The sequence below is a fragment of the Ictidomys tridecemlineatus genome, chromosome 6, assembly GCF_052094955.1.
Source record: "Ictidomys tridecemlineatus isolate mIctTri1 chromosome 6, mIctTri1.hap1, whole genome shotgun sequence".
NCBI lineage: Eukaryota > Metazoa > Chordata > Mammalia > Rodentia > Sciuridae > Ictidomys > Ictidomys tridecemlineatus.
In genome coordinates, this window is record NC_135482.1 from 159,380,541 (window position 1) to 159,393,921 (window position 13,381).

A 13,381-nucleotide genomic window follows, 5' to 3' on the forward strand; every position below is an offset into this window, starting at 1 on the left:
ATCCTCTGGCTTTTGCAGATACCCAGTTCATAATTGTTATGTGTAGTTACTGTGTTGTACAAGAGCACCCCAAGAGTTCTTGCTCCTGTCTTAATGGTGACTTCGTATGCTTTGATCAACATTTCCCCAACCCTCCTCTCTACTCTCCCCAGTCACTGGGAAGCACCATTCTATTTCCAACTTCTGTGAAATCAACTCTTCTAGATTCCATGTATTTGTGAGATCATGCAGTCTTTGTCTTCCTGCACCTGGCTTACTTCATTTAATAATCTCTAGTTGCATCCATGCTGTCACAAATGCCAGGGTTTCCTCCTTTTTATGGCTGAGTGGTATTCCATTGTGTATATGTACCACATTTTCTTTATTCATTCATCAGCTGATGAGTACTTAGATTGTTCCCATATCTTGGTTATTGTGAATAGTGCTGCACAATCATGGGAGTGCAGATGTCTCTATGACTCACTGATTTCATTTCCTGTAGATATATCCCAGTGGGGGATGGCTGGATCATGTGGTAGTTCTCTTTTTGAAATTCTGAGGAACCTCCATACTGTTTCCATGATGGCTGAGTTCACCAGCTGCTCCTACCAATAGTATGTATTCACTCCATGTCCTTGTCAGCACTTGATGTTGTCTTTTTGATATTAGTCATTCATACAAGAATGAAGATTTGACATTGTGGATTTGATATATATTTTCCTCATGATTAGTGATGTCCTAAAGCATTTCCCATGTTTCCATCTAGTAGTTTCACAGTTTCAAGTTTTACATTTAGTCTTTAATCCATTTGGAATTGGTTTTTTTTAAAAAAAATGGTGATAGGTTAGGAATCTAGTTTCACTCTTCTGCATATGAATTTCCTTGTTTTACCAACAACTTTTACTGAAAAACCTATCTTCTCTCCATGACATGTTCCTAGCACTTTTTGTTGAAAATTAGTTGGCTGTTAATTTGTGTGTTTACTTCTAGGCCCTCTATTCTGTGTATGTGACTACTTTTATGCAAATATCATGCTGTTCTTACAGCTTTCACTCTCATTTATTTGGGAATGTTGTACCTTACATTAAAATAAAGTAGTGTTTTCTTATACATGAATTAATTTTTTTTATGAAGTCCTTTTTTATTGATAGACTCATTTCTAATATCTTACTGTTCAACTCTGTACACACCATATAAATCCTTACATGTGGACACGTTTATACAAATAAATATTCACCTATGAATTCCTAGGATAGCTTTTTCTCCCCCACCCAACTGTTTTGGAGACAGATTATTATCATTCTATTAGTTATTGGTCTAGGCTTCCAAGTCACCAGTGTAAGAAGGTATTCATTTTTACCAACGTAATCTTTCTGGGGTCAGGGTGAGCTGTTGTCCAGTGGTAACAAGGTCCTATTATTTAAACATAATGATTGGGTCATTGGTTTTATAGAATAGAATAGGTGTAATTTAGTCAGGATAGAAATATTCATTCAAATTATTTTTAAGCAACTGATATTTGAAATATATGAAGTTCTTACCATTCAATGAGCTGCAATTTCAGTACTTTGTGATATTCTCCCACAGCATTGATTTTTAATGTTGATTAATTATGGTGAGTAATCTTTTTCTTTGCATCTTTCCTCCACTGACCATCATTCATTTACCCATTTTCTGCTCTTTGATGTAGTCCAAGATGGAGTTTATCCAGTGGTGTGCTGGTCATATTTTATAGCCAGATCTAGGAGAATGGGTGGTAAAACTCTGCTTTTGACAATTCCTGAGATGTAAAATACTTGTTATGGCTGTGGATGACTTCAAGCTACCTATGTGATGCTATGGACACAGAGCATGGAAGAGATGGGCTCTCACAGGCTGGTGCAAGCTGAATTGCTCACCCTGGCTTATCCCATCTTAGCCCTAATTCTACTACAAAGATAACGAATCATGAATGATTTTCTGGTTGGTATTGTTCTTATACTATAGTTAGGATTTTGAGTATAGCCAAGTATAAAATACCTGTGGGTATGTACCATTATTATGATATTCCAAAATAAAAACTGACAATGTATAACCCCATCTTTTCCATTTTTCAGTTGGATGGAAAGCTTTAGATGTGAATCTAATATTGAATTAGATTCCAATTGTGTATGAAACAAACTATCTTGCAACAAGAGATTCTTAGGATTGAATAGACTGTCTGATGTTTAACTCCTGGTATATACAAACAAATCTAATAAAATATCCAAGTGAATTTTTTATAATATTCAATTGAACTAAAAGTTTTATGAAATGGGAGAATATTGTAAATGCTTAGGAGAAAGAAAACAAAAGTAAGGATGTGTAGTTCATTTATTCAAATTTAAAGGTAATTAAAGCAGACTTCATCTTTATTGGTTAAATTTCCAGATATGGTTTTGAAGTGTACATACACAAGGGGCCTTTGTTCTGAAGCCAGCTCCTTTGCTCATATTTTCTCCGCTATTGAGATTAGCTCACTGCAGACAGAGGCTCATCACGACATTCATGTAGTGTGGTCCCAGAGATTGGGATTTGGGGTGTTAACTTTCTTCTACCTAAAACCTTTATCTTAAGTGGCCCGAGATTCTGTATTAGGTAATAATGGGCCTCATATAGAATGCATGTGGAACCTGCCATTGGTCTCAGTTTATAAGAGGCCAGTTACATTATCCAGAATTGCTTTTTTTTGTTTTTTTGTTTTTTGGTTTTTTTTTGTTACTGATTGAACTCAGGGGCACTCGGCCACTGAGCCACACCTCCAGCTCTATTTTGTATGTTATTTAGAGACAGGGTCTCACTGAGTTGCTTAGCACCTTGCTTTTGCTGAGGTTGGCTTTGAACTTATAATTCTCCTGCTTCAGCCTCCCAAGCCACTGGAATTACAGGCGTGCACCACCATGCCCAGCTATCCAGAGCTGTTTTTTGACATTCAGAAACTTATGTCCTGAGACCTTTAAAAATTTGTCACACCTCTCTAACCTCTAATAAATAGCTTTCAATAGGGCACTTTAATTGCTATTACTAGTAATTTGACTCCTTCTCATATAGAGTCAAAAAAATTCTGTTTCTCTTTGCTTTATTTTGTAGATCATTGAAATAATTTTGTAAATTATTTTGTAAATTATTGTAAGTAGTAATTCTGTGTTTAGTTATAGATACTGATGAGTGGTAATCTAACTTCAATCCAGTTTTAAACCGAGCATTACCCATTTTTACATTAACAAAATCAGAAGATATTTCCTATGATGGGTCTTCAGAGTCACAGGATACTGGTTAATACCATGAAATCAGAAAATGCTCATAGTCTACCCTTCACAGACTATAATTTAAGAGACAGAGGGTTTGTCAGAGAAAGTAGGTAGTGCACTTGAAGGAGATCACCAGGAGTCATCTTGAGTGGCTGGAGGAGCTACATGATTTGATTCAGAAGGACAGACACTGGCTAAGGCATCCAGGAGGGTGGGAAGTGAAGGGGAAATGCTGGGTACAAGCTTTTCTTAATCCTGAGGTGTATGAGGACAGAGCCAGCTCTTTAGTATTCATTAATCATTGATTGACCTTGTGAATCAGATCTAAATGGTGCTTTATAATCTGCTGACAATTCCTGTGATTATCATGGCATGTTGTAGTTTCTGGCTCAATGCCTGCTGTTTTCTTGTCTATTATGAAACAGCCTAGAGCATCACAGAGGTAAGCATTTCCTGACTGGTTTGGCTGCCTGTGTAAACATTTTCCCATATCTGAGACAGATAAGTCTTTCCAAAAGTCCTATCCTGGGGACATTAGCCCATATGCTTGATCTTCATCCCAAATCATCCCATTTTTATTTAGGTGTTTATAACTGCATTGCCTTCTTGATGATTACTGTCATTGTGATTAGGATCCATAACATTAACTATGGCAGTTTCTACATCATACCTTCCTCAGACTGTTCTTCACCTTTGCTAGTTTTATGAACTAATAAACAGTGTAATATTGCATTATTGTGAACAGTATAATATTGTATTCAAGTGTGGATTTTGAGTGCTTTAAATGTATCTAATCTGAAATGAGATGTGCTATAAGTGTAAAATAATACACATTATTTCATTCTTCTTTATGGCTGAATACAACTCCATTGTTTGTATATACCTCATTTTCTTGAATCATTCATCTGTTGATGGACATCTGGGTTGTTTCCATAATTCGGCCATTGTGAACTATGCTGCTATAACCATTGCAGTGGGTATATTGTTACAGTATGCTGATTTTAGTTCTTTTGGATAAACACTGAAGAAGCACCCCTCAGGGCATGACTCCAGTGACCCATCTCCTCCATTCACTTTCCACCTGCCTACAGTTAACACCCATTTAGTCCATTGAAATGAGTAGGGTCTGATTAGGTGCAACGCTAGTACAGAGCTACTGTTCAGTCAATTTGCCTTTCAATATTCCTGCCTTCACACAGCAGCTTTTTGGGGAACACCTAATTTTGAAACCACAAAAGGTTTAAAAGCCTATCTGCTTGGAACTCTGAGGCAGGGGATCATATGTTCAAGCCCAGGCTTAGCAACAGAGCAAAATCTTGTTATTTTCATGTGAGTATCAGAAAATGTGAACTGAACAACAGAAAACATAAGCTACAATGGACTGAAATAAACCAATTTTTGAAAAGCATGAACTACCCAACAATATGAACCTTTCAGGGTCCAATGATCATTAGGAAGTGAAGTTGCTAATTTGAGAATCTCCAAAGGGATCTTGGGTATAGGTGGAGAATTCTACCTCACAATTAAAGAAGAATCAGTACAATTCTATGCAATAATTTCCGGGAAGCAGATGAGAAAGGAGCAATTCACAATTTATTTTATGAGGCTAGCATTACTAGATTATTAACTAGAAATTATAGTGTCAAACAATGGCAGAAACCCAAAATTGAGTGTTCGAATTCCATCCTAAAGTAAACATGAAAATCCCTATATCATAGTACATTTCATTGATAAGAATAGAATAACAGGGCAAATTCAACATCTATGGATAAAAACTGTTAGAAAACTAAGAATATAATGATATGGGTTGAAATATATCCCTTGAAAGCTTTCTTAGATTCTAACAAGACTGAAGGAAATGGCATTATGATGATGTAATTACCACAAGATTGGCTCCTAAGGGAATAGGACAAGCCGGGGCAAGGGCCAAGCTTCTCCTTTCCTAGCAACATGGGACAAACAAGGAAAGGAGACGCAGGAAAGAAGTACCCTCTCAGGGCTTTACTCCAGTCACTTTCCACCTACCTACAGTTAACACCCAATTTATCCATTGAAACGAGTAGGGTCAGATTAGATACAGCTCTGACAATCCGCTCATTTTGCCTTTGAATATTCCTGCCTCAACACAGCAGCTTTTGGGGAACACCTCATTTTTAAACCACAAGTGCCTTAAGCCTATCTGCTCGGGACACCGAGGCAGAGGGAATCACATATTCAAGCCCAGCTTAAGCAACTCAGCAAGCACTCTTCTCACAATGAAAAGGGGACAGATCTAACTCAGTGGTACAGCACTTGCTGAAAGTGTGAGAGGCTCCTGGGTGTTGGGTTGAGTTCCAGTATATACAAAAAGAAAAAAAATAGAAAAGATGTAGGGCGAGGGGTTCTGAGGAAATGAGTTCCATTTTCTGCCTTTCCATCGTATGAGGACACAGCACCAAATTGCATTGACCTAGAAGTTGCCAGTCTACAGATGTGGGACTAGATAATTTGTTAATAAATCACCCAGTCCACGGCATTTGCTTTCAGCAGCATGAAGGGTCCCTGAGAATGCCTCCATGTCCTCCCCGTCTGGGAAGGACACTAGTACTGGTTCTAGGATTCTTGGCAATCAGGGTTTGTTCTTTATCACTTTGAATGTTTGAACCCACTGTGTTTTGTTCCTTAGTGCTTCCTCTCTCTAGACCCCATAGCTGTGCCTACCATGCTTGAGAGTATCTTAGGGAAGAGAGCATCATATAGTATCATGATGTGAGGGGCTACGATCCTTTTGACACCCATGATTCAGTGTTGGAAATAAAGAAGTTGAATATCTTCAGTGTAGATATAAAAATGAGGTCATTCAAAGGCTAAGTTATTACAGACTTCTAGACTTGAAATGAAAAGTCCATTGAGATCCTGTTGTGGCATTCCTTCCTCCACAGAAAATCTTAACTAAGCTTCTCCAGAAATTTTCACTGTAATTGATTTTAGGACTCTCAGCAGAAGAGTCTCTACAGCAGAGTTCTGTGTAGGTGAACTTCCTATTATCCTGTTTCCTGTTTCTGTATTTTCCTTGGCCACTGCCCTGGAAAGAAATCAGCACTCTGGTGCTGTATGCCCTTTTAATAGTTTTTCACAAACATAGATTCAATATAGTACTTTATAGCTGCAAAATGTGATTTGAAAAAAAAGACAAATCCTTTAACCAGGCATCTGGCCTTGAGCTGGAACTTCACAGAGATGTCTATACTTCTAAGACAGTACAGGCTACCAATTGGGCTCCATAGTCACAGCTGGCAGGAGGAGGAAAGAAAGGGGAGAAGAAGCTCTCCCTTCTCAGGCACTGTCTTTGAAGGGTTAATTTTCCCAAAAGAGTAAAAGAAAGATGTGCTTTTGTGTGAACTTCTGCAGACTGTGAACTTCTGAGCCCCTCCCCTAACAAACTGGGTATAAAGTTCTGAAACTACTTGAACTTGGAAGTCAGGGCATTACTTGATTACAGTGAAAACTGTACCCTCTGAACCTGGCTGCAGCCAAGGCAGCCAACTGTACCCTCTGAACCTGCTGTCTTAGGTTCCCTGCATCATCTGTCCCCTACAAGCGCAATGTTCACATTTTAATTTAAAAAAAATACATGCCAGTTTCCATAACCCATTGAAGTGAAATCCTTCTTGGATTCCATTCTTATTCTTACTGTGAAAGTAGAAAAGGTCCTGTAGGCTCAAAGGGTGATGGCCAGTGGGGGTGATGCCCAGGCATGATTGGGCCATTTCTTGCTGTGACCTCACAAGGAGCCATTGTGAGGGAGTCTGAATCCCCGGGTATATAACAGAGTGACTGAGGCTGGGATTTTGTCCATAAGTACAGGAAGCTCTTGGTGGTGACCTGTCGGACTCCCAGCTAGTTAGTGCGTTTGGTGGTTGGCGGTTGGTGATTTGTGGTCTTTGGCGATTGTTTCTTTGATTTGGGTTTTTTGTGTTATCTTGTTTTGTTTTTTGATTTTGGTTTGTTGTTTTAGTTTCTTATTTTGTTTTTAGCTAGCATCCTTAGTTGGTGTTCCTGCTTAGGATGCATAGTAAGAGTAGTGAGTTTAGTGTAGTGCCGCAGGGGCCTGGCTCCTGCCAGGAGAAGGCCTTCACAGACCATTACCAGGTCGTGAAGGACATTGATCATGGGGCAAATGGTCAGGTGATCCTAGCCCGCCATCTGCACACTGGGGCCGAGGTGGCGGTGAAAGTCCTGCCAAGGAGCACGTGGGAGAATTTGGTCCACTCTGAAATACTGGCGATGAAGACCCTGAACCACCCGAACGTGATCCAGCTCTTTGAGGTGATTGAAACCCACAAACAGATCTACATAGTGATGGAGTACGGGGTTGGGGGATCTTTATTTGACCTCATCCCGCCTAGGGGCATGCAGGAGGAGGAGGCCAGGAGACTCTTCAGGCAGATCGCGAGTGCAGTGTGCTACTGCCACAAGATGCACATCTTGCACAGAGACCTGAAGCCCAAGAACATTGTGCTGGATGCCAGAGGCAACATCCGAATCGTCGACTTTGGCTTAAGCACCATGTTCAAGCCTGGGCAGAAGCTGACCGAGTTTTGGGGCACTCTGGACTACCTCGCCCCGGAATGTGTGCGCGAGGAAGTACACGAGGGTCCCCCAGTGGACAGCTGGAGCCTGGGTGTCATTTTATATTATATGTTGACTGGACACCGCCCATTTATGGCAGCCAGCATGAAGGGGCTGATGAGGAAGATCTTACACCCCAAGTTGAAATTTCCCTGGCGCGTCTCAGCCAAAGCCAAAAGACTCATCAAGAAAATCTTGACAGTGGACCCCAGAGCAAGGCCCTCGGCAGAGGAGATCTTGGCGGACCCGTGGCTGAATCAGGGTGAGGAGAAGTTACCTTCCCATGATGTGCCCCTCCCCAACCTCTCAGACCCCACAGTACTGACAATGCTGTTCGACATGGGGTACGACCCTTACAGTACTTGGGTGTCGCTGTCCCAGAGAAAGTTTGATGGGGTGATGGCTTCCTATCTCATAATCCAGCGGCAGATAAGCCAGGGGGCAGGCTGCATGAAGCCCCTGGGAAGGAGGGTTGCGCCTCGCCCATGCCCCAGGGATCCTTCCATTTCCCCTGCCCTCCCGCAGAGGAGGGCGAGTGAGCCTGCCCTTCACACCTTCCCCTTGCCCTGTGAGCATCATCAGCCTCGGGAGGCCAAGGAGTCAGGGCAGAAGAGCTTCAGAAGGGGCAGCTGGCCTGCCATTAGATTCGCCTTGCTATATGAGAAGCCCCCCACTCCCAGGCTAGCCTCTCAGCATCACTCTGACATACCCCAACCCTGCCCATCAACAACAGACAGCCATGTCTCCCAAGATGCCACCACAGGGCGTCCCCAGGGCCACAGGAAGGTTTGGAAGCGGGTGAGGCGGAGGATGGCTGCCTGCTTGCGCAGACTGTGCTGTTGCACACCCTCATGTGATGGCGAAAACGAGGCTCCTACACCAGGAGTGCAGAAACCTCCTAGGTTCACAAATCGGGTGGTTCCTACATAAATGGACAGTTCAGATGGACCAAAGGAAGAAACACCAGCCAGAGGACTCTCTACTCCATGGATGCTGTCACTATGTTGGCATTTGTCACATGGACTCCCACAGCTGCAGGACTGAGTGCCTACTGGCTGGGCTTCTCCACATGGGGGGTCCAGCCAGGAGCACATCTGGATCTATCTGAACATCAGGCATCTCCCATGCCTCCACCTGCCGGGGACATCAGATGACACTGTTTTCCCTGAGACCCTTCCCTCCTGCCTTTTCGCATGCTTTTGTATGCAGTGATATTTCTCAATAAATTGGTTTCTCTGAAATTGCATAATCTACCTGATATTCTAAAAATTTTTTAAAAAGAGGCTGATCTATAAAAGGGGGGAAGTGTCTGTGTCAGAGCCCACCAGGCATCCTCTCCTAGACCTAACTGCTTCCCTCTCCTGTTTAATGTACATAGACTTGTTCACCTTGAACCAGTGCAGATGAGGACTCACTCACTTTAGCCTGTGTATAAGGTAACATGCTCACCTTTAGCCAATGTGGATGTGGACTGTTTCCTTAGTGTGGAGGGTCTCTTGCCTCTCACCAGTGTAAATTAATCTCACATGCTTTGACCTATTGCCATTGGAGATTTGCTCTCTTTAATCCAGTTGGATGGGACATAACTGACTTTGAGCTGGCAGCCTTTGACAGAAGGAATCCCTTCCTGAGGTGTGTAGAGGGGATGGGTGGCAATTGTGGAGAAATCACATCTGAGAAGACATTGGAAACCCCAGAGTTCTATGGCATCATCTCCTTCCTACTGTTTGCAAGTAAGGCCGAGGAGGGCCAGGGGTTGGGATGGGCCTGCCTATGGCCCTGACTGTGTGCCTCACCACCTGCCATGCTGCCTCACCATTCCTCGTGGCCCTTGCTAAAGGTAGTAGGGAAGGGAGCACATGGGGTTTGGGGAGTGGAGATGACAAACCATCTATGGATATTTGCTTAAAAGCAAAATGTACTCATGTGGAATTGCTCTTTGCTTTGGGGTTCTCTTGCAGCTTCTGCTATTCCCTCAATGATTGGGTGTGGATACCTTAAAAAAATGTAGGTCACATGTGTCATTTTAGTAGTTTTTTCCATTTTCTGAAATTAGGCCCCATTTGTGAAATTGGGATTTTTTTTTTTTTAAGAGAAACACTTTGCATGTTTTATATGGAAAAGAATCCCTATGGTGGTGAATCCCTCTAAGGCTTGAGGCAGGGGCACAGGTGTGTAGCCAGGAAATGGCCATTTTCTGACCCAACCTTGGCCTAGGTAAGGGATTGCCTAAGAGCTGCCTGAAAGGTCACAAAGTGCAGGAGGTTCTGGGAAGCAGGAGAGGCCTACTGAGGATCATGGAGGAGTGTCCTGGGGAGGAAGCCCAGGCCCAGGTGACAACTGCAGGCCCACACTGGGACAGTCACAGAGGTGTGGGATCCTAGAGGACGGGAGGGAGGCAGTGTAGAGGAGGAACACGTTTTTGCATTTTGTGTGGTTGTTCTCAGGAGCAGAAGGACAGGGTGTCCTGGGCTGGCATTTGCCTCGAGGCCTGCCCCTGGGCCAGGCTGGCACTTGTCAGGCAGGTGTTCTCCCTGCGGCTCCTAGAAACAGATGTTGGCCTTTCCTCTGGGGTCAGTGTAACTCCTGCTCTAGGTAGGAGGAAAGGGCTGTTTCATTTACTCAAATATTTATATATGTTGATGTCGAGCTCCTTCGTGCTGAGGACTTTCTGTGGAGTAGAGCACAAACCATGGGTTCCATCCTTACAACCTACACCAGCTTTTCCACTTTTCCAAGATGCCTGTTCCCTCCAGGGCCTTCTTGCCTCTTCCTGCCTGTTGGACACAAGTATAGTCAAGAGGCGATGGTATGGGCAGTGCATATCTCCAACTGACAGGAGTTTATCCAGAGTGGTCTAGAAAGCCATTTGTGACATCTTTCATCTTCACAAACACTGAATAGAATAGGTCTCATTTTTAGAGTGATAGAAAATTAAACCTTACTAGTTGTCTCCATTGCTCCTTGAGATGACTGGCTATATTTGCTTCCTAAAACCAATGAGATGTTGGAAACAGCTTTACACACTTTTGATTTCACCCTGTCTCTCTGCAAGCAATAACTGCATTTCACAGACTAATCTACTTTTTCACATTCAAAGGTGATTTGAACATTGTGATTCTAGTCTTGCCCTTTGCTCTCTCCTCTTGATCTTTCTCTGACTTTTCTCTTTCCTTTCTCGGTTACCTCTTTGCTTCTTAGGCTACATTGAGACTCCTACTAGGATGTGCAATTTGATCATAGAAGTTTTTTTTTTTTTTTTGTAAATCATTTCAGGGAGAGTTTGATATCTCCCGTTACAGAATTTTAAGAGATGATTTTGGTCTGGTTCATATCTGTAATCCCAAATGACTTGGCAAGCAGAGGCAGGAGGATCACAATTTGAAAGGCAACTTTAGCAACATAGTAAGCATCTTTCTCATATTAAAATTAAGCAATAATAATAAAACAGACTGGGGATGCAGCTCAGCAGTAGAGGACCTGTGAGTATAGTCTCCAATCTCTCTCTCTCTCTCTCTCTCTCTCTCTCTCTCTGACACACACACACACACACACACACACACACACAGCAGATTATGTTTAAATTGATATTGACCATTCTATCTATATTCTGGTGTTTTCCAATTCAAATGTCATACTGATCTCCATCTTTCCTATTTCTTTAAGAAGCCGCATTAACAAAGTGCTCAGTTTTCCATGAATATATTTTATAGTTCACCTGGGTAATGTCTGATGCTGTGCTGACAGAGCAAGTGGTGTAGATTCTGTTTCCTGAAGATTGATCATCTATTGATCAGTTGACAGATATTTTTGTTTGGTGGTTTCTTACACTGATGGAAATGAGAAAACTATGTTATTTCAAGAAACCTCTGTTAGGACTGCAAACTTATAGGTCTTTACAGTACTGCCCACCTCTCTGATTTTTTTTTGGTTGAGAAATGAATTTCCACAGTGAATTAAAAGACTGAAATATATAGACATTTGGTGTAATGTCTCTTTACATGGAATTTTAATAATTTTTTTCTGAGAATTGACATATATACATGAGTATATTATGAGAATATGACATATACACGAGTTGTTATCAATTTTATTTCATTGATTCCTATTCTGTAGGTTAAAAGAGAGCTATGTAGTAGGTTTAGAAATAGTTGATTAGAGACCTTCTGTAGGTCCCATTAATTAGTCGTATTTTTTATGTTAGGGTGATAAATTTTAAATAACTATGTTGTGTTAGTAATTATTCAGAAAGCTTTACTGATTTACAGGGATTGGCTTTTTTTTCCTAAAGTTTTTAGCTGGTCACACATAAGCATATTAACTGAAATACCATCTTATGTTGCATTATTGTAATTAAATGGATTTTGCATATTTTGGTATAAGGTATTTTATGAATAGTATCAACATGGTAGCCGTATTAATAATCCTAAATCATTTATATTAGCTTTAGGATATCTGTATGGATATTCTTTGAATAAAGAGTGGTTGAAACTTTACTAGAAAGAAAATAGTGAAGGCCCACTGGGCAGTTCTAATACAAGAGGGTTGAAGAGCCCAGATTCTCCAGATACCTCAATACCAACCAAGTCAAGTTTCAAATTACTCTGTGTATGTTTGATTTAAAGCTTCCCCTCTGCATGTGAAATAGGGATAAATACAAAATAGGATGTCAACAAGGCAACCAGTGAAGTGGGTGCTTAGGTATCCTCATGAGACATCAAAGTGAGATATGAAAGTAAGACATGAAATGTCTGCAGGCAGTCTGTCTTTTGCTGATAGTGGAGGGTAGACTCTTCACTTTAAAAAATTTTTGCATTAAAATTCTTAATACACCATTATACCATAATTTATATTTCTGCTTATATATAAGGTATGTTGACACCAAATTCACATCTTCATACGTGTATTTTGTATAATGATGAGGGTCTCTTTTGATTTATCATCTTGATTGGAAAACTCGAAACATCAACAGGCAGGTGTCCAACTTTTGTAGGGAGTATTTTTCCAATTTATTTGCATTCTTTAAAAAAAATTTTTTTTTATTTGGACACAATGCCTTTATTTTATTTATTGTTATATGGTGCTGAGGATTGAACCCAGAGCCTTCATATGCTAGGCAAGCACTCTACCACTGAGCCACAACCCCAGCCTCATATTTGCATTCTTAAATTAGATATTCCATGACTTTATTGCACAGAGAAGATAAGAAGAAAATCATCTTGGCAGAAGATTGCCAATGTAAATGGCAAGAAATTTCCTGTTTAGAATTTTTTTCTTTTTTGTAATATCAGAAATTCTGAAAATTTGTAGATGGTAAACCTGTTTCAGAGTGAAAAAGAACAACATTGATTTTGAACAGTATATTTTTGTACTTAAATTTATTTTGGAACATAAAAATCATAAACACAAAATCATAATGTAAAATTATGTAATATTTTGATTCATGTGTATATTGTAAAATGTTTAGATCAGGTTAAACATATCTATTTCCTCCAACATATTTTTATGTGTTGGAGGAAATA

General features: G+C 40.8%; 1 protein-coding gene across 1 annotated transcript; it reads left to right on the top strand.

Annotated features, from left to right (window-relative positions):
• Positions 1-7,295: 7,295 nt before the first annotated feature.
• On the top strand, positions 7,296-8,789 carry LOC144365119 (sperm motility kinase 2B-like). Its single transcript, XM_078015917.1, has one exon. The coding sequence runs from the start codon at positions 7,296-7,298 to the stop codon at positions 8,787-8,789; it is 1,494 nt and encodes a 497-aa protein (XP_077872043.1).
• The last annotated feature ends 4,592 nt before the right edge of the window (positions 8,790-13,381 follow it).